Source organism: Pezoporus wallicus, unplaced genomic scaffold (genome assembly GCF_028554395.1).
Source record: "Pezoporus wallicus isolate ANWC-B61680 ecotype Strahan unplaced genomic scaffold, APGP_CSIRO_Pwel_v1 contig_7073, whole genome shotgun sequence".
Lineage (NCBI taxonomy): Eukaryota > Metazoa > Chordata > Aves > Psittaciformes > Psittacidae > Pezoporus > Pezoporus wallicus.
In genome coordinates, this window is record NW_026641326.1 from 2,124,928 (window position 1) to 2,146,840 (window position 21,913).

The 21,913-nt window shown below is 46.2% G+C and overlaps 1 protein-coding gene across 6 annotated transcripts in view; it reads right to left on the reverse strand.

Annotated features, from left to right (window-relative positions):
• Positions 1 to 21,913, reverse strand: part of FRMD4B (FERM domain containing 4B) — a 138,590-nt gene that overhangs the window by 52,886 nt on the left and 63,791 nt on the right. For 5 of the 6 annotated variants that reach the window (XM_057422940.1, XM_057422935.1, XM_057422936.1 and 2 more), the window contains 4 exons: positions 8,561 to 8,626; positions 7,810 to 7,904; positions 5,636 to 5,728; positions 1,353 to 1,437 (listed from right to left, as the gene is read on the reverse strand). In XM_057422940.1, the coding sequence (XP_057278923.1) occupies positions 1,353 to 1,437; positions 5,636 to 5,728; positions 7,810 to 7,904; positions 8,561 to 8,626 (339 nt within the window). Of the gene's footprint in view, positions 1 to 1,352; positions 1,438 to 5,635; positions 5,729 to 7,809; positions 7,905 to 8,560; positions 8,627 to 19,132; positions 19,155 to 21,913 lie in introns of those variants that run through there. The other variant, XM_057422938.1, reaches the window with a different exon arrangement.

The following is a 21,913-nucleotide window of genomic DNA, read 5'->3' on the forward strand; positions in this document are numbered from 1 at the left end:
CTTTTTATATAAACACATACATTACACCCAAATGTTACAATATCGAGTAGCATTTGTGTCAACATTAATTTTTCACATTCCACCCTAAAACCAGACCTATTACCCAGTTCCAAAATTACTCGTGCTGTCTGTCTAGTTGAACTACTCCAGTTTCCCCTGAAAGGGTGACTGTGAGTTGCCAAAACCCTTCATTTAAAGTGGCAGATATGTCAAATGGAGATTTGCTTTTTACTGATCTTAACCAGTGAGGCCTCAAGTTCTTCAAGCATCTTGAAAACTTTAGCATGTTGTAAAAAGGCCCCAATTTCCTCCACTCTACCAGAAAGCAATTCCTGTGCAAAGCAGAGTCATAACTTTACCATTAACCACTTTTCATGTCAGGTTTCTAATCCCACCATAAAATAATGAACACTGGATACTGAATAAGAATCCTCTAACACCTGAATTATATTAAAGGTGAAAGCTTTGGCTGGCTACACTGAGCTCCACCACCAGCAAATGGTACAGAACTGGTTTCCAAGGAAAAGTTGTAAGAACCAAGTCTGCCTCTTAGGCTGATTGAACTATGAGTAAAATAAAGGCACCAGATCCACAAGTTCAACGTTGACTGGTAAATCCCAGTAACATCAGGTATTGCTGAAGTTCATTAAAGTGCAGCTGCTTTGCACCACTGGTTATAAGGGGCAAGGCAGTGATGGCTGCCACAAAGCTCTTTTTTTCAGACCAAGATATACCTGCAGCAGAGCTACCTTATTATTTAATATTTTGGCTACTGTATCATGAAATAGCTTTTAAAAATATGTACTTTACCAATTTGAACGTTTTAAGAAAACAATGGAAGCTTCTTAGGCAGAGAGTAACTACAGAAAGTATTCTAATAACTAGCTTTGATTGCTACTTCATAGGGTTTATTACTTTACTATTTGATTGAATTAAGGCAGGAAATCAGGGAACTAGGAACCATGTTCACAGCAGGTGCAAGACCTCACAGGTCTTTTCTTGAGACAAGTCTAACTTGAGTGTTTGCTATGCAATATATAGAAGGATATGCCACTGAGACAGAGCCTACCTGCGAAGTTACAACCCAGATTTCAAACAACTTAAAAGCTTTTGAGTATTTAAGAGTTATTCTAGTGTGGTGAGCACAGAGCAGGGCTGAAAAAGGACCAGGGAACCATCATCATCCCTATCTACTTGCTTGAAGCATCAGCATTTAAGTGAAAGAGGAGAGTAAATGCGCTGACATCCTAATAGTTCAATAAGATCTAGAAATCAGACACAGCTCCTAAGAAGTCTGCAGAACTGGGTAGGTGCAGCGGGTAAGAGGAGATCCAAAGGACACTGAGCCTTACCTGGTGTACACAGGACTTGGCATTCAGGAAGAACAGCTCTACGGTAGTTTTGTCCTTGAGAAAGCAAATGCTTTCAATGTAGAACCTGAAAATTAAATAATAATTAAAAAGTGAAGGGTTGCTTTCTTGAATAGGTTTCATCTTCCTCCCAGATCAATTTATTTCCTCAGTGTTTTGTTCTCTGGCAGTAAGATGGTGCAGAGGAACTATGAGCTACTGCACTTAATTTCCTGGCTATTAGGAGGGAACAAGCAGAAAATCACAGGCCGACAGCACACAGGGAATGACAAACTCCATGTTCAATAGACTGTAGATATCTGATGACTTTTCCTATCATTTGAAAACCCAACCAAACACTAAAGGAGCAAAGCCCATCCCTCCTAGGCAGATAAAGCCACAGAAGTGGAAAAGGTAACTCCAAGTAGCATGTTGCTGGAGGAAAGGGGCTGGCAGGAGCTTCATAGCACTGTCTTTCCTCCAGGAGCATAGAGCAGCCATGGGCTGAAGCCCATTAACTTTGTTCCAAGCAAACAGGAACAAGATAAAAATGACAAGGAATGCTTTGGGATCAACTCCATCCTACTGGGCACATCCATCCTAATGACAATGTGAGCCTCAAAACCAGCGGTTTACATGGAAGGGCTGCAATGGGCTCAGCATCACAAGGCACTATCCTGCCCGGCTCTCACTGCCTTCCTCCCCAGCCCAGCCTTGGCTTCTTCCCAGGGCCATGGCTGCATCAGACGCACACAGGAACCAAAGCAATCCCATTACTGGTCGTTCTGGCCCAGCCAAGGTTGGCAGATGGATCCCAGTTTGTTATAGTACACCAAACATCATGGATGCCACTGGCACTCTCCAAAAATCAGACACAACCTGTCTGTACACTTCTCTGACTCACCTGGGGCATCAACCCAAACAGTGCTGGGATGCATCAAATCATGCAGAGAAAACACACCTATAATTTGGGGAGTGTGGAACTGCCAAGTCAACTTTAAGAGACAAATTTGTGCGAATGTGGTCCTGTCACTCCTCCTTTAGCTGGATCTGCAAGCAGGATACCTGTTCTGCAGCTCCTTAAGGAGGATGAATGTGTTGGGTCCAGACTCTCCCAACCAATGCTAGACAGAAGGTAGACTTTTTCTAGTCAAATTCAGCCAAGCAAGGACTTGGGCCACCACCACAAACTACACCAGGGCTTCTCAGTGTCTTGCCTTTGATAGTGGCAGGGTTGGATGGTGAGCACAGGGCACACAGCCCACTATGTTTATCAGAACCAGGCCAATCCCTCCCACAGCCCCACAGTGCTCCCAAGGCTCCTCACAGCCTCAGGCTCCAGCCACTCTTGATGTAAATGATTTGCAAGACATCCACAGCAAGAGGTGGAAGAGGTCCACAGCAGCAGCATGGAGCGCATGCAAGGAAGCAGTAAAGCTATCACCTACTGCTCTTGTTAGAACACATGCAGTATTTATGCTGTGACTTAAGACAAGCAATACCTTAAACAGTAATCATTTTAATACTTCACATTCCTATGGCATGTTCCATCAAATTAATTTTAAAGCACTCCCCAGGATGCCTCTGCAGGATAAGGAAATAATTCACACACTTCACAGGCATGCAGCCTGTCCAAGGGGCAGACCCAAGCCCAGGAGCCTGCCTCAGACATTGGAAAGGCTACTTTACATTTCCATGATTCACCATTCACCAGGAGCTGTAGGAGCCACAGCTATTTCCACCTTCTCTTAATCCCACCTGATGTATTTTCAGCTTTACTGAACTTCATTTCAAACACACTCGAGTGTTTCTCTCCAGAAATGCAGAGCATCAGAGGGCAGGAACCTCACTCTCTCCCATGCTGCTGCCAGCCCAGCCCTTCACAGCATGGACCTCCCTCCACTGCACCAAAACTGTAATTTTCCTCAACTAATGGCCTCATTTGCATTTGTCGTTTCTCTTAACTAAGAGTCAGGCATGGCTGTCATCCTCAGAAGCAGGATGGTATATCTGGCTCTCAAGAGCAGTAGCTCCCAGTCACCAGTGGTACAGAACAGACCATAGGATCTATGGATTTCAGCTGTCCCCTGCCCCAGCCAGGTCCATGGGCTCCTTTTCTTTCCTGGTACAAGCTGCATGCTCTTATCACCAAAGTACAGACAGGGAACACTGGACCACAGAGATATTCAGGGGATGACAGGCATGTTGGGAACACCATAAAATGCGTGTTCTGCTTTTATTTCTGATGCTGTCAGCATCCTTGAAACAAAAATGACACTTTTATGAGTCCTAAATCTGCATTAGAGCCCTTCACCAGCTGTGTGTGGCATATGAAAGCTTACGTGACTGGACTGAGTTTATGCCAGCTGAAGAAAAAGAATTCACATCTGAAAGGATTTGATCATGTGTTTCATTACTGAACAGCAAAATCTGGTGGATCTCCCCCCCCCTTCAGTATTGCTACTGGAAACTGTCCAGTGTGGTGCTGAAAGACACTGAGAACTGGTGCTGTGGCACATTTGCCACTTGTATGAGAAGAGCAGCACAGCACTCTACCTCATTACACCTGCATCTCAAACAAAGTGACACTGAAAGCAGCATTCATTCTGCTTGTGGCTGAGCCTATTTCAAACAGGCAGAGGGCTCATCCAGCCTGAGGGATGCCCTGCTCCTGCAGCAGCATCCACCACTGTCACATCATCCACATCTGGAGACCATCCAGCCCAGGGGCACACAAGCCAAGTGCTGGGGCTCTGCCCATTCCCTCTGTGCCACTTGCTCCACACCCAGCTATGCTTTCCTGTTCAAGCCATGGGTGCCCACAACTGTGTAATTCAGCTGCTCCCATGGGAGTTTATAGAAAAGGCTATGACAAGGCAAATGTGTTTACATGAGATAAGTGTCTGAGCTAACCACCCAAAGCACACGCCATGCGGCAAAGGCCTGGAGTCACTTACTTACCCAGAAAGTTCTAACAAAGTGGAGCTGCAGGTTTTGAAGTGGCTTTTCTGCTGGAATATCTATTTCCTACAGATCAGACAGCTTCCATATTGCTAATTATCTCTGCATCCTCCTCCTCCTGCCCTGCTTCTCGCTCAATGCCCACCTCATTGGCTTCTATTCGCTTGGTCTAGATCTCATAACCCCAGGGTAGTCAGGCTTAAAATTAGCTTCTAAAACTTGATCTTTCCAAGCTCGCTTCTCACACATCAACTCTTGCCCAGGTCTCTGCACAACCTGTCTTGTACAGGACCATCATGCAACAGGGAGGGCCAAAATGAACATCATGCATTAATCCCAGCCAAAGAAATACTCAAGTCATATGTTTGCCTTCAATATATTCACTCCTACACCCACATCAAATACAGTGAATATACTGAAGAGCCCATCATCCCTTTTAAAACTGGATTTTTTTTCCTCTTAAAAGCAGGGAAGAGAAGCTCTGAACCCCATCACCAATAAGCACATATTCAACCAAAACAAAGTGCAGTTTGCTTGGGCTGTTCTTACATGACCTAAATGATAAAGGGGGTGTGAGGACATGGCGAGGCAATGGTGCCAACCAACCTAAGTACTCAGCTACTTCTGCCTTGGAAGTGCTTCAAATAATTAAGCACACAAGGCACAAATTTACTGACATATGAAAAGCAAATGAGGTCAGTCTGCTCTCTTTTCCTCATAGACTGTAAGGAAAACAGAAACTCCAACAATATTAAGAATATGATGCTTGGTCTTTTTTTGCCAGCACAGCGCTCTCACAGGACATGTTTTTTTCAGGCCCTTAACCAGCAGAGCTTTGCCAGCAAAAGCCCTAAAGTAATGCAATTACATCGGCCAAAATCATCACTTTGCCAGGGATTCTGTTCCCTCCTGGGGACTGGCTTAAACTGTGTGAGCAAAGAAGCCATTGGCAATCCCTTTCAAGTACAGGCGAACCTTGAGTAAACAAGGATGAAAAGTAGTACAATTGTTTAAAACTAGTAAAATTTAGCACTACTAAAGCCAGGCAAAGAAGATATTTAAAATATGGGGTTTTAAACACACAAAAAAAGGAACAGTGCCCTGGTAATAGTTTAAAAAGTAGCAGGTTCCAAAGTACTTTATGTCATAGTTACATACAAAAGAGAGCAGCCCTTACCCAGGACTTAAACTCCACCTAAAACTAATATATCGCTTTGACATTTATTTCCTTTATCAAACCTGTACTCAGTTCTTTTAAACAACTTCCCCCCCAAGGATAAATAAACCCAAGTGATAGTGTTTTCTTTGTGGAAACAATTACTCACCTAACAGCAAAGTACAAAATTGCTGGGCCTGGTCTCTTGGGCAAGTCATGGTCCAGGACTCTCTGATCCATCTGCATCCAGACACTCTGACCTCTGCAGAAACAGGTTGGGGAGGTGGTTAAAAACCAGGATGGGAAATACAGAAATGGGGTGTTTTCAGTGCTCATGTTTGCTCTACTCTAAAAACATGAGATTCAGTTCTAAGGCAGGCAAACATCTCCTCAAATTATTTTCTTTTCTTGTAACATTCAGATTTTGATGTTAGGTCACTTTTGGATGTTAGAGAATGCTCTCTGCAGTCATATTTTCAGCTGCAGCACAAAAGCTTAGCACCCAGGAAAGCCAGATCTTATTGAATTACCCTCCTTTGGTATCAATGGGGATGCTTCCGTTGACTTCTCATGGCTAGTGGGGGGGATGTGATGTGCAGCAGAGGCTGGATGTTTGCCTGCAGTAGAAATGGGTCTGAGCTCTTCCTCTGCATGGGGACTGCACAGCTCTGCAGCCATATCCCACCTATCCCTCCTGTTCTGCACCATCCCCAGTCCCAGTGTGACAGGAAACTCCAGTTCAGGGCAGAGGGGTTTACTGCAGGCACACTCATTAAATGGGGTAGGTGTTAATGTTAAAACACTGCTCTCTCTGCAGCAGCTTCTCTGATTGAAATGGGAGGGAAGTCAGAAAGAAAGCAAAAAAAAAACCCCAAACCCCAACAACCTCCCTGAGGACCCCGGAGCCAAGGGGGCGCTGCAGAAGCTGGTGGATGCCCAGAAGGCTGGGGTATGGGTGCCCTCCAGAGGCCACACGCTCCCTCCAAGCACCCAGCCTAGTGCTGTACACCCACGGCAGCCTCTGGAGTTCCACTGGTGCTTCTCTGGAAGCCAGCAGCACTTTAAAGCTCACGGTGAAGGAGCGCCAGCAACCAAAAACCTGAAGAATTTCACAGCAGCTCTTCTGGGGGTACAAAATAAGCCAAATGCAAACAGCATCCTCAAGGGATTCATAGAGGAGCTGGAAGGAAGTGTTTTCCAACAGTTGAAAGGACAAGGATGTGGCAAAAACATTCTTGGAGAGCCCAAGAAGAGAGTGGCTGGTAAAAATAACACACTGCTGCCTGCGGTCAGGGACCCAGAGTGAGCAGCTCATACTAGCACCGCAACACCAGCCCTTTCCCCAGAGCCCATCCTGCACTTGTAGATGGGAACAGCCTTGTCAGGGCAGCCCCAGACATTGCTCCAACACGGTTTGTAGGCAGAGGGTTCCATCCAGGACACTACAAAAAGCAGCACTGGAGAGCAGCAGGGACTAATACTCCCATTAGACATGAAGAGGCTTATTTAGCTCCGTTTCCCCGCTGCTGTAAGCAGCTCTGCTCCAGCTTTTTTGGGGGAGCTGAAAGTAACTCTTCTGGAGATGCTGGCCCTGGGGAGCAAACTCTGCACCCAGCAGACATGGGGAAGCATTTCACTGCCATGCCAACAAATGAGCCTCAACACCAGCTGAGGCTTCAGTTAATCTAGCTAACTGAGTTAACACCATGGAAGCAAATCTCCCGCACTGCTCCACAGCATCTCACCCAGCCTGGCAGCAGCTCTGGGTGGCAGGGGATGGGCAGCAGCTGCTGGAGCTGCCCCATTCCCATCGGTGGTGATGACAAACTGCACCCAACACCACCATGAGCCTGCAATAGTCCAGCTGCTGGGAAGGGAGCATTGTGCATGTCGAGCACGTTCTGGTTTGGCAGCTCTTTGGTTGTCTGCAGAATAGCTCGTATACCTAAAAGTAATAGGGAAGCTAGAGGGAAGTTGCTTATGGGAAGGACTAACCTCATATTTCACTGCTGCTAGGGAAATTCAGGTTTAAAAGACTTGACATATTTGAGACTGAAGTGCAAAGCAATAGGAGCAATTCAGTTTGAAAATAAATGCAAAACTTTTTTGTTGTTACTGAAAGTGCAGAGTAGGGAAGCGGAGGGTGTTCACATGGGAAATTATTGCTGAACCTATTTTTTTCACCTTATGAGACGAACATGAGAAGTGTTTGTCATCAGGAAAGTATTTCCAAGTATTCTCTGGTTTGTGCCCAGAAGATATTTTCCAAATATTTTCTGCTTTGTGCCTCCCCTTTTCCGAATACTACTTACTAACATGCTTACTTATAACTAACATACTTACGTATCATCTATAAATGTTATGCCAAAATACTCCTTTTCTTTCAGGTTGAAGTGTGAGGCCACCAGATCCAGTAACTCCTGAGCCAAAAGTTTGGGCTATTGGAAGAATAAAAATTATTTAATTCATTTCAGTCCAGGCTTTTTGTGTGTAATAAAAGTTTTCTCTGAAAATACTGACATTTAAGTACCCACGGACAACTTAAAACCCTGTTGTGTAACTCAATACAGAAGTGGCTTCATCAGATTCAGGGCAGCTGGATTCAGTGTCTCAGTGGAGCACAGAGAAGCAATTACGTACTTAACCCATGACATCAAGCTGAAGTGCATGGACTGACCGCTGCTTTGCTCTTTTCTGAGGGAGAAAGACAGCAGCTCAGGCTTCCCTGCACTTACAGCAGGGGGGATTTGTCAATTAAGAGAATATCATGTACTACAGGATCTTGTGCCTTGGGTTCTGTTAAGGGAATAAACACATCCCTCAGAAACCAGACTTATCTTCTCAATTACCAAACCACCACTACCACAGGGGGTATTTTTAATAGACTTTATGAATTTTTGTCGAAAGCAGGTGGAAAACTGATTGCAGAACTGATGGCATCTGAAAGCCGACCTGTTTATTCCATTTCTATGAGTTGCTCTAGTAAGATACTTCAAGCACCACTTTCACATGAGCCCCCAGTAGCGCTGCTAAAGAAAACAAGCAGAGAAATTTGGCACTGTGCTACCAGTGCCCTAAAGAGAAAGGTCTGTACCTGGACCAGCAGCTCCAAGTTCCTGTCATCGAGGAGATGCACCTGGCAGTACCGGCCCTCTGTCATCTGCAAAGACAGCAACACAGCCCATGAGGAAGAGTGGGATACACAGCTTTCCTGGTGTGCACTGGACCATACGAGGCTCAAGGGCAAGGACAACATGTAGCAAGTGTCTAATCTGTACCAGTAAGTGAATCGACTCTGTACCTGAGCATCCTTCTCCAAGGACTCACTCTGGGGAGCTACCTCAGCACTCAGCTTCCATCAAGCTGGAACTAAGGGTGCTTACCAGCATTCAGGATCAGACAAAACCAACATTAATGCTGTAAGAATTTAACTTGAGGATGGACTAGCCTGGCTAATACCATAGCCACAGGCAGCAGCAATGGCCTTTTGCTCCAGTGAGGAGCAGACATGACCAGGAACCCATGAAACCTCCATCTATCCAACCCTCCCTGTGATGGGTCAGCCTAGATTTGGTCCATTAACACAGGACCTGGTCTCCACTCTAGATGGAGTGCCTGCCAGCACATTAATGTTTTTCCTTGGATAGCTTCTTGCAACTATTAGAAGCCATTGCCTCTATAGGATTCTTATATAGGTGCTTGAACTGAATGATTAAGCTTTGCAACGTGTGATGTTATATCTGGACCACCTATCTCATGCCACATTTATCTCTTGCAAACAAAGTGTCTTCCTCTTTAAAAAGTGAGCAATTGAGAAACAGCACATTAAAAACGCACATTATACCCTTTTAGTACTTGCCTTTTGAAATCTAATACATTTCCATGAAAGCTTTTATATTATTTAAAATCTGTTCTAATTCTGGGCCTCTCACAGCAGCTTCCTCAAGGACTGGCTTTGCAACACTCTCCAGGCAGGAGCTGGGGAAGGAAACCTGGCTTTTATATTTATTCTCCCAGCCTCAAAGCAACTTATTTCCTGATAGCACAAGCTTCCCACTGACTATAAATCCTCAGCTGTGAGCAGAGGCTGAGGGTGGTTTGCTTAGATAGGGGGTCCCACAGGGATTAAACAGCAACACAGTGGTTTGTCCTTTCACATCCCTTTGGCTCCGCAGGGATGGGGACAGATAGGGCTGAGCTCTATTGCCACCAGCACCCCCAGCCTAAACGTTATAGAGGCTTTAAAGTAAGTACAATTTGTATAAGATTGCAGTACAACTGAAAGGAGACCTCTCACCAACCCCAGTGCTGTCCCCATTTCAACACATGGCTGTTCACACAGCGAGGGCTGCCCAGACACAGCCTCTTCTGTCAGCACTCAGCCATAAGAAGGAAATTAACAAAGCTTCATTGTTTCAACTAATTGAATTCATTTCAACCAAAAGCCAAGAGGGAGTCCCATCCTGAGGAGCTCTGCAAACAGATCAGAGATGAGCAACTGCGGGAACAACTCTGCCTAGTGTCTCGGAAAACAGGGCTACAGCATCTGTGGCACTGGCAACTAACAGCACTACTAAACATGTATCATCACATCACTCACCCAAACAGCAGTAGTTGTTGGTGAAAGGACTGTTCACAGAGTGAGTCTAGCTGGAAGAAATCCCTTCCTTTTCATTTCTATGAACATGAATGTGTACAGAAGTGCCAGATGAAGAGCAACCTGTCCTGCAGGCAGGGGTGCACAGCAAAGGATGCACCGTCACAGCGATGACAGTAACATCCTCTGTGCAAGCCATGGGTGCGCTCCTTGGTGCTGAATGCTGCAGGTGCATCATCCCAGACATGCACCAGCCCCATGCCCTGTGCTCCCAGCAAGGTAGTATTTCCAGCGCTTTATCCTTAGGATTTCTGAAGCAAAGCTGTGCCATCAGAATCCTGGCTTCCAGTGTGCTCCCTGTGATTTATCTTCTCATAGAACACGCTGCCTAGAGCCCTTAAATCCATTACAATCCCATCATAGGTCCATTTGTCCCCGAGAGCCATCGCACATTCATAACCAAGTCACATGTTACCATCTATTAATCATTTCATCAGCGCACCCTTCAAGGCGGTGCGTATTTCTGGCTCTGACATACTGGTACCAACCTGCCCCCGGTGCAATGTGTCTGATCCAATAGTGTCTTTAAATCATTCCCCATCTGTTGCTCTGAGATAGCACAGGGGTTGCCATTATTTAATTGCTAGCTGCTTTAGCTTTCACGCAGCAAAATCACATTAATCACTTCTGACTGTTTTAATTGCCCCAGTTGTCTGTTGTTAAATATAAAAGGTTTCTATTATAGCAAACACATCCACAAAGACTTGTGCTGAGCAGAAAGGAAGGTTGGCTGGGAAGATTAAAACATAAAAGAAGTACCAACCATAATCTGTGCTTCCATTCAGCTGTCCAAGGTAATTGTAGAGCACCTTAAAAGTAATTAAATCTCATGACACCTCTGAAGATAGGCAAGATATAATTATCCCTAATTTTATTGATGAGAAAACATAACGACACAGCTTTTAATCCTGATTTACAGATATAGATACAGATAACATTTAGTACCTGCATCTCCTGGCATCTCATCACAAGTCATACAGCTGCCTCTTGGAGTACTGGAAAGCTCAATCGAGAAGTTGCAGAAGATGCCAGGGTGCTGGGTGACAAAGCACCATGAAATGCCATTCCTGTGACAAATCTGTCAGCTCCCAGTATCCCCAGAGCTCTATGCGGCCATGGGCTTGTGTCACCCCAGGAATGCTCTGCACAGGGTGGGACATAACAGCAACATCCAGGGCTGTAGCTCAAGGAAGACAGGCTCTGGAGTCATTCCCATTTGCACCCCTCTATCCCCCAGCCCACGTACACATCCCTGAGAGCTACATGCTTCCTAAGTTCCTTCTCCACCTGGGAGAAGGATACTCACTGTGTAGCACCACAGCACGGTCAGGGAACACAAATCTTCCAGGGTGACAACCAGATTTGTATCTGCAGGCTCCAAACCCTAAACAACCTGGTGCTAAGTAGGGCAGTCCTCTTGCAGACCTGAGGCTTCAGGAACCAGCACCCTGGATCCTGCAGCTGTGCAAGAGCTCACTCCAAGTATCCCCACCCCATTCCTGATGGGGCAGAGAGCACTTCACTTGGCTTACTCTGTACTTACAAACACCCAAGTAAATCACTCCCAGTTACTATCACAGAGCAACACAAGCCCAACCTGCATCAGGAATGCCGCCCACCAGAGAGTTCATCTCCAGGAGGCAACTCTCCTCACATGGAGCTGCCCTGCTGGGCAGGCAGGGCTCCTACACACAAGACAGAACTCACATTTTGCAAGCCTCACTTGCACAGGGGGCAGAATCGAAAGCTTCAGAGGCTATTGCAGCTACAAGACCACCTCACAAGCTTTGGAGCATCAATCACCTTCCACTAGCCTCATACTGTCGCAGTGCAGCGATGAAGAGGTATGACATGTCTACGGTGCAGCACTGCCACATGCTCCAGCATAGCTATCAATGGTCTGGTCCTCTCCTCTTGCTTGAAGAAAAGCCGGAGAGGTTCATACAGAGGACTTCACCACCATGGCACAGAATCACAGAATAGTCAGGGTTTGAAAGGACCTTAATATCATCTAGTTCCAATCCCCTGCCATGGACAGGGATGCGTATCACTGGATGCATAAAGGATTTTGGGATGGAAGAGTGCCTCCAGCCCAGAGACCAGAGACACTGAGTTCCTGGAGCCAAACCAGCAAAGGACTTGACACCAGTGTGATTTATTTCCCCACAGCACATCCGCTCACGAGCCTGTTTTCTTGGGCTTGGGAAAGGGATTTGTACTTGGCTCCCCAGCTCTCAGGCTGTTGGGCTTCCCAAACACCAACACCCTGTGGGCCCCTTGCAGATACATTTTCTTTCATCTTTAATTCAGTACGCCTTGCTAATCTGAACAATATAATTGATTTTCTATGTACTTGGACCAATCCATCACAAGATGAGCACAGCTGCCTGGCTCAGTTAAGAGGTGGCGTGAGCAGTCTTGAGATATATATACACAACACATCTGTGTTTTCCAGCTTATTCTCATTGATTTTGCATTGTCTGCACAAATGAACAATTTCGTTATATTTTTGCAACATGCCCCCAAGTTGGTCCTTTGAGCAGTTATTTTTAAAAGCCTGCTAATATTTAAAGCTATTATCCAGTAAAAGAAGTAGCATCATAAAATTCATGAACTATTCCTGTATCTCATTCCCAACAGGAAATTAGCAGAGCGATGCAACTCATGGCCCCATTTTTAGCAAAACCATACTGAGATACTGGGATGCTTATTGTTTCCCAAAGTCACTTTTATGTTCTGCATACAATAAGCAATAAAAGCTTGAAAATGGAGAGGAATAAAAAGGAGACAGGCACTGTCTGATGCAGAAGTGCAGTGATATTAAAATACTGCAACCCTCATAGCTTGCTTTTAGCAAGAACCTGACTTATCCAGATCTTCAGAGAAAAAAGGCAGATCAAGGAGAAGAAACACAATTCCCAGAATATTCATGTGTGGAAATTAAAGCACAGGGTGATGATGTGGTTCTATAGAGCAGGTTAACATGTTCAGAAAGGTTTCATATAGCTGGAAAAGCACATTTTTCCTCCATCTTGCTTCTGACACAAAAACGAAGACAAATTCTCCACCTAAAAGCACTGAGGCAAATTTTCCAAAACATCAGTACTTTAAAAAGAGAAAAACAAGGCAGAGAGAAAAAAAAAACAAACCTACTTCTTGGCTACTTAAACTGATTCCCTGTGATATCCTGAGCCTGAATGTTTATTTGGGGAAAAAAACCATATGCAGGATATTTACACTATTGCACTTGAGCAGAAACATCCTCCCTGTTCGGAGCTGGTTGTTACGTGCTGTATATTTAGACATCCATGTGTGTTACCCAGTTAGGGAACAAAACAGAGAAAGAAAAAAGTAATCAGGGTGTAAACAGGAACCCTCAAAAAAACTTCAGCCAAAACCCAGAAGCTGTCAGAATAACGTATCTCCTGATGCGTAGCTTCAGAATGGGAAATCATGAAGGGCTCGGATCAGAGCAAACCTGAATATGATGCAGTCCCTTGAAACCAGATTTCACCTCCTAGAACTGGGTAAGTCACTTGGCATTCCTGACTTTATCTGTCACTAACTTCTATTTTTAAGCCTTTTTCTATTTTAAAAAGGTCTGGACTCTTCACAACTGGTGAAAGCCAAAACAACCCCAAACCCTAACAACACTGTGGCCGAAGAAGAGAGAATTGTACATAAGCTGCAGTACTTGAGACAAAACTGGGAGCTGTTTCTACCATGGAAGTGCTCAGAGGTCTGCACAGGCACCCCAGCTGCTTCCATTTGGGACATGCCATGATTTGGAGATCAGCATCCCACATGCACATCCTTCCTGCCCAGAGGATGCTGTACCAGGTCCTTCACCCACATAAATACGCAGTGCTGGAAGCTTTAAAACCACCCCCCATCCAGCAAGGCTTCACATCTTTAATACTCAAAAACTCCACAAGAAATCTTTTGGAAGCAGCAAACCTCCTCCCCCAAGTCTCCTCTTTCCCTCCTCTTAAGATAAACCCTTTGTTCAGGCATGAGTGTTAGTGAGCACCCGCACCCGCAGGGGCTCTGTCTGGACAACACCAAGCGTGACACCGGGGATGTGGTCCAGATGCACAGAACCATGCACGTTATTTCAGTAAGCCCCTTGCAGGGTATCCACATGAAACTAAACTTCTCTGGCAGGTGAGTAAGCTCCAAAGATATTTTACAGGCAGGAAAGAAGAAACTTGCATTGGTGCATCCAGTGGTGAGAAAGGAAGAAGAACCATTTTCACTAAATAAATGGCCGGCACACAAAGCCTGAAACCTGCAGTTCTAAAAGTGAGAAATTGGACTGCAGTGCACCATTAGCACAGGGATTGTGAGAGCTGCCTCATTTATTCCTGAAACAGGCACATCGCTCCACAGTGGCTCAAGCAGTCAGAGTGCTGAAGAAAATCATACAGGTAACCAAAAAGAGCAGTATTCCCACTCACAAGAGGCACAGAGTCTGTGAGAAAGCGCTGTTCCTTTGCCACACCAACTCATCCTCACAAAGCGTGTGGGATGAGGGGTTCCCAAAATCCTGCTATCCTGCTTTTGACTGGTGACTCCAAGGCAGCAGCAGTGCTTTGCGGGTGTATGAGCCCAGAGAAACAGCCTTGCACCTAAAAGAGTTTCATCTCAAATCCCCACCTGAGCTGCAGTTAACCAGCTATAAAGCATCACCAATAATTTCCTGTAAGGATTTGGGTTTTTTTTTCTTCCCTAAACCTCTCTTCTGTAACTCATAAGCCTGTGAGCGATTTCAAAACTTAATATTGAAGCCCCTATGCTGACCTCAAATTTTAATCAGGGCTCAGGTTATTTTTCCTTTGGTCCTGAAGGCATTTAGGATCAGATATTCAGCTGCCTTAGATCATCACTGCTTCACTGACTGATACAAAGAGGCAGCCTACGTCTGGCCTGTAAACGTGCCCAGCCTCACAAAAGTACAAAATAAGATGCAAGAATGTATTGTAATATGGAGCTGCCCTAACCAGGCACATGTCAGGGAAATAAAAGCTTTTGCCTGTCCTTCTGGAAGGAAGGGGCCTGCATGCAGCTGAGGGGAAGAGGGAAAAAGTTATAAAGGTTTAAATGACCTCAGAGTTTCCTGGTGTGTCTGTTGGGAGAGCAAAGCTTCATCATGTGCCAGCACTCTGAGCTGCTCAAAGCTTTAAGGAAGAAAAAGCTTGAAGCAGGAAAATAACAAACAGGAGTTTGGTTTTACACCAGCATTTCTACGGAAACTTTGTAATTGATACACATAGGTCTCCAAAAACATGTTGATGCACACTTCTTGTGAGCCTGTGTGCAAGACAAAGAAACCTTTGGCTGAAGTCTTGGCTTCAACGTAGTCAATGAATTTTGCCATTAACTTTAATAGGGCCAGGATTTTGCCTTAAATCATTTATTATCTTGCTATTAAACTTAACAGAAGCTAGTATCTGCATAACGTTAAATAGCCAGTGATGCACTGAAGTGGCTGGCTACATCTTTCACCCTTTGGTAAGATGCCTTGTAGGACACATCTCGCCTCACAAGGGTGACTTCCAAGTACCACTTTGTCTTCCTCAGGGGCTGCAGAGCCCACCCTGGCTCTGCACACTCCCATCCTGAAACTCACAGGCTCTTTACCCACAGCATTTGCAGGGACTGTACAAGTGATTCCTAACCTGTGTCCCTGTGCTTCTTGTCTCAGGACCAGCAAGGCAGGGACGGACACCTGAAGGCCTGACTGAATACAACATGCACAAAACCAGTGTTTTAAGATGAGACAGGTGGGGAAAAAACACTTAAGTGCAAGCTGGTACGAATACCCCTTTGATGCTTTCCATGGAAATGTTGGCTTTGCTAAAGTTTGGCAAAGAGTTAGAGATAAAGCAGTGCCTGGAACAGGGGGCTGAGAGGCTCTCTGGGGTGCATGGCACCTTCCTAAAATAGCCACACGGACTGAAGATACAATGAAAAACTGGCTCCTGCAGAGCACCAACTGACTTTCACGTAGGCCCCACCAGCTGAGCCAGTAAAAGTCTGGCAAAGCAACAGCCCAAGTGCTCCCCCTCACTGCAGGCACTGTGGCTTTTCAGGGCCCAGTGCCAACACACTTCCCATGAGATTCTCATTTTCCCCATTTATTCCACTATTTCTCAATGCAGGGGATGCAAATCTAAAGGACTCTTTCACTTGCTTTATTGATGGCTTGCTGAATTGTCCAGGACAACAGGAACAGCCTCTTGTGGCCATCGGAAAGATCTCCCTCACTGGAGCGGGTTATGGGGCTCTAAATCTCATCCTCCTCCCTCGAAATGCTCAAATGCAATGTGCAAAAATAACGAGGAGCACAGTGCAATAAAAGGCAAAAGCAAAGAACAGTGATAAATGAAAATCCAGGCAACAAATTAATTCAGTCTTCCTCAAAATTATAAAGACAGTATCTCAGCCAGGAGATAAAGCCCTTTGCCAAGAGCAAAATATAAACAGGAGAGTTGCTGCTTCTTGGTCTCTAGCAGCAGCGTGCAGTGTAAAACCTACCCCTCTTCTCCCCACAGGGAAATTCTGCAGTGTGGCTGCCTCTGCTTCTGCTCCCTCCCATGCAGGGCTTGTTCACCCACGACCTGAGCAGCAGCATGAGGATGAGGATGCTACGTGTGCACAGGCAGCATTGCTTCCCATGGCACAAAGCAGAGGAGCAAACTTCTGCAGAAGAGCCTTTACTGGCTCAGTTTGCCCCATACTTTTCAGCTGACAAGCAGCAATCAGACAGCATTTCATCTTCCCTGACACTGCCACACGCCACAGGACGTTGCCAACAGCGTTATCAGTGTTGCGAGTCCCTCTGACACAGGGGGAGAGGTTAGCCATCTTCTTGAAGGAGCAGCCCCCTTGTTGCATCAATATTCTCCTTTCATTAAAGCTGTCTCATACTCAAAACTGAGATGTTTCGTGAACAGGTCATGACATTCCATGAGTGCTGATGTTACCATTCCTAGCACTTTGCAATGTATTTAAAATATCAGCAAGAAAAGGACAGGCAGCTATACAGCTAACCCTAAAATATCAGGAAAATTAATAGGAAACAATCAGTGCAGATCTGCCACAAATATCAAGTCAATGAAATACTTCATCCAACATCTGCTTTCCTTGGCAGAACACAGCTAATAAGTTAGTGTCTGGTAGAGATGTGCTTATCACCAGCAGTGCTGAGACACTGCAGTCGGGTTATTACTGCACACAAGCCCATCATAATGCTTTGCTCCAGTGTAACCTCCTGGGAATTCAGCGGAAAAAAAAAGATCCTGTGGGATCAGATTGCTTTCCTGATGCTATCCAATGGGGCAAATGTGGAGCTGGCCCTGGAAAGGGCATTGCTTCAAGGCAGAAGCATCCTCTACCCTGGAACAAGCAGTGCCCACCTTGGGGCAGGACCAGACACCTGCCCTCCCATGACTTGTTCTGACCTTCACTCCTCGACCAGGAGCTGCAGGCAAATCAGTTAAGCTCGTGCTTCTTTACTTCAGTCTCTACAACACAAGCCTCAGGAGATATTCTGTGCACAGCCTCTGGTAACTTCTCCTGTGTTTTACCCCACTCCAGAAGCCATCTCTGACCCACCTGAAACAAACTCAGCTTTCCCAGTTATAGGAATAGTTACGGAAGACCAAGAAAATCCCATTAGGAAAGAGTTTCCCATCCCCAGAGACCTGTAGCCCTGTTCTCAGTGCCTTTTTGCCTCTCCCCAGCCCTGAAGCTCTTCCCCTTGCTTTGATGGCTTCTCCTCTGTCCCCCCAAATGCACTTCTTACTTCTCAACCACCCCTATGCTCACACCTGGTTTGGGTTTTTGAGGCAAAGCTACTGAGACATGAGACACAGAGCAAGCCTTGACCATTAAATATCTGCCATCCTCTCCAGCCAGCACCACATACTGAGGGCAACTTGAATCTTATCCCCTCCTGCCCCATCATGGTCCTTGCACCCAGTTCATCCCCCATCCTGCCTCCATCCTCTCCCTGTACTTTTCCACCCACTCTCATGCTTGGCAGCTGCCCCTCAGGAAACGCAGACGCCAGCCTTGAACAGACATTAGGTAAGCAGGCTGTATCACAAGTCTATCTGAACTGCCTTTAGACCTGTAACTCTTCAAATACATGCAAAGAGCAAGGAAATAAACCAAGGAAAGCCTGAAATCCAAGGCTCTCTGGGAGGAGTCAAAGCAGGGGTTTTGGCTGCAGCAGGCACAGCATGCATCCCACCACCAGCACCCTGCCAGGCACGCAGGGTCTGACAGACTTGGACTGCTCCCCACACCATGTTTAAAGCAAAACAAGCACTTGGCATCAAAGGCTTCTTCTCTGCAGCCGTTACTGAGCTCCATGTGCGGCATCCCCAGTGTCAAACTCTTCATGAGGGGTGTTTTTTGAAGCAAGAGGGGTGGGATCTTACTGATGAGACCTTTAATAGTTACACGCTGAAAGGAGCTACTGTACCAGGCACTGGCTGCCTTTTCGCAGGACTTATGAATCTGTGCTTGGTTCAGGTTAAATCGTATCTCAGAGCAGCCTATGCGGGTAATCTCCCAAAATGGTGGTTTTGCTATGACCAAATGTTACAGACCCCCCCCCCCCCCCAGCTGCAGAGTTACCAGAGTCAAGCTTGGAATTAGCACTTTCCTAAAGCAGCCAAGGCAGCACTTCCAAGAAAAGCAGGAAAAAGCAGCTGGAAATGCTGGGAGTAAGCAAACAGCCCCTTATCTCCACAATGGAGTGCAAAAAGATGCAAAGAAATTTTTATGGACTGAGCTTTCAGGGTAAAGAAAAGAGCAAGTAAAAAGGTTCCAGCCAGCACTACCACAGTACCCCACAAAGCAAACTCACCGCTCCGTGCTGCTCTCCTGCACTCACAGCTCCAAGCTCTGCATGATGTTTAAGTCAGGACACAATGTAAGAGCACTGAACAACATTATCTGCTGCTGCTAAGCATGAGATGTTAAATTATAGCCTCCTACCTCCAAATCACAAGCCCTGATGGTGCAAAAGGACTGGAGAAGCCCAAGAAGTACTCAACAGCATGCATCTGCTAAGCCTTCATGTTTTCTGTACGTTCGAACTGAAGGAAGAAGGGAGACACGATTCCGGACTTCTTCTGTAGCTATATAATCTCAAGGAAGTGACCTTCGCATTGTTGCTTTGATTACAGATTCAGAAACAAAAGCCTTTCCAGCGTGAGTCAGGGGCACAAGAGGTTGAAATGTGATTGTTAAAAGCAGAGGTGAGCTGGGAAAGCATTACAATTGGTTTGGGGTTTCTTGTTGTTTGTAATATTAACCCCTTTATCATTAAATAGCGCCAAGTAAGAGCCAACAGTCACCAACCAAAGGCACAGCACAGGCAGCCAGCCCCAGGGCAGCGTGACACTTCACTGTGGGACCACAGGTCCTCGTGCCACAGTAGCCAGCTGAGGACCCCAGTACCAACAACTGTGCTTGCTGGGAGCTGTGGTCATTCACTTGGCTCTCCCACCCTACACATCCCCATCCAGGGGATGGAAGGGGCCTTTCTGCTAAAACTCGGCACAGCACTAAGACTTCAGACACCCCCGCTATAGTGTTTCACTGGATTTCCCAAGCCCCTTTCCAAAACACAGGTCTGCTGCCCCTGATGTGGCTTACTGCACATCAGGGAAGGAACCGAGAGTGCAGTTTACACACTTGGCCACCAATATGAATCTGTTCTGGGGTTAGGGTTGCTCTCCAGGAGTATAGTTTGCTGCTCTAGAGGTGAAGGAGTAAAGCTTCTACCTGCTCTTCTGCTGCTCCCTTTGCAGACTCTTTTCTGCGTGCAAAACACCAAGTTATACTTCATCTCCTGGATTTCTTCCCTGCTGGTGCACCAGCCTACAAGGCTTCACACACAGCTCTGAGTGTGTAACTGTGTCAGGCAGAGCACAGGTATCGCACAAAGGCACATAAACTACCTTCTCGGAGGTACCCAATCTTTCTGGTCCAGCTCAACTCCCCTAAAGAGGAGGCTCTGTGTACTGACTGCCTGAAGCCAGTAACAGGATCCATTAGGCTGCAGAGCACTGTTAAAGAGAAACTGTGCTGCCTCATCCACACAATCAAGGAGTACAGCCAGCCCTGCTCCCTCACCAGGAGCTACTCTATGAATTACCATCAATCCAGACACCTGCAAAGGGCAGCTCACCCTAGCTACCCTAGACACCCGGATGCAGTGAGGTGCCAGAGGTGTCTTGCTCTCCTTGTTTAAGGCAGAGCAACTACCTTTGATCAAATATCCACCTTTTAAATAGCTGCAAAGAATTTGAGTTGGCTTTCTTTCCAAAGTTACTTTGTAAGAGCTAACATCATAGTCATCAGACTACAAAAGCTCTCCGCATCATGCCCCATATCACAGCTTTCATGAGAAAGCCATAAGGCAGGAGGGTGCCAGGTCAGGTCCAGCCAGCTGATCCAGACTGCAGCAGCAACCTAAGGGGCGGCAGCCGAGACACTTGGGAGTATTTCAGAGCAACAAACTTGCATTTGTCTCCAAAACACAGACTCCAAAGCCCAAAAATAAGATGGAAAATAGACAGTGAGTCATATTTCCTTAGAGAGAAATGACGTGAAGGTTTACCTGGGTGGTGCCAACTTCTGCCCTGCTGGGATAACCACAGGGACAGGAATAGCTGGAGGAGGGGAAGAGTATAGCTTCTCAGAGGATCCAGGGCTTCCAAACAAATACAGATCTGGGCTGTATGATTCAGCTCTGGGACACAGATAACTTTTCTAAACCAGAAACATTGGAGTTTAAAGGAAATTGAGTGCATCCACAAGAGGTTCCAGCAGCAGGAAGCTGTTGGAGCAGGGAAGAGTCGAGCAGGAAGAAGTCTCTGCAACTCAGAGGCCAGCAGAAGAGCTCCAAACTGAGGTCCGGGGTTGGCAGTGCTGCCAAAGAGCACATAACCCCATAGTGAATGCAGGACACCCAGCTCTCCGGATAAGGTGAACAGATGCAACAGGCTTGGTACTCTCCCACTTTCACTACAGCTTAGCTAACACCGGCTTGCATGCCTGCTAAGCACACCTGCCCTGCCAGATTCCTGATGGGCTTCATCCACACCACCATACTTACTCTCCCAAAACAACCATGGCAAGCAGACACATCCAGTCTGGTGGCAGCCAAACATCTACACTCGGTATGATGCGGATCTATATGCCTTCCTGGAAAGCTTGTTCCCCTCCTATTTTTTTTTTTCCTCTCTACAACCTGTTTTCCTCTCCTATTGCACTTCTGCCTTTTTTTCCCCACTACCTGTTTGTTTTCCCACACTTCCTTGGAAGTCTGGGCTCCATTTGGAGTACTGGGGGTTTTGACACACAGCTGAATTGGGGCAGAATGATTCATTTTTAATTCCCTGGTGTCTCCCCTCTCTTCCCTTGCTTACACAGCCAGTACTTTTCATGCTATGTAATTCTTGCACTGCCCTCTCTGCTCTTTCAGCTTCTTTACTCCCATCCTCCTGTCCTTTGCCTTCCTCACCCATGCACAAGCCAGCAACCTACCTGCACAAGATACCAACAAGCATGGCCTTCTCCACTCTGTCCCACCCACATCACTCTACATAGAAACCACTGATCCAATGAAAGGTAAAACCAGGATGCTCAGAAAGCAGCATATAATTAGCAATGGCCACATGGTCTAAGGGCAGCAATTTCTCTGTCACCACTCCCAGCTCTGCAGGCACCACACATCTGCACCCAGTAGTAAGCAGGAAGATGACACCC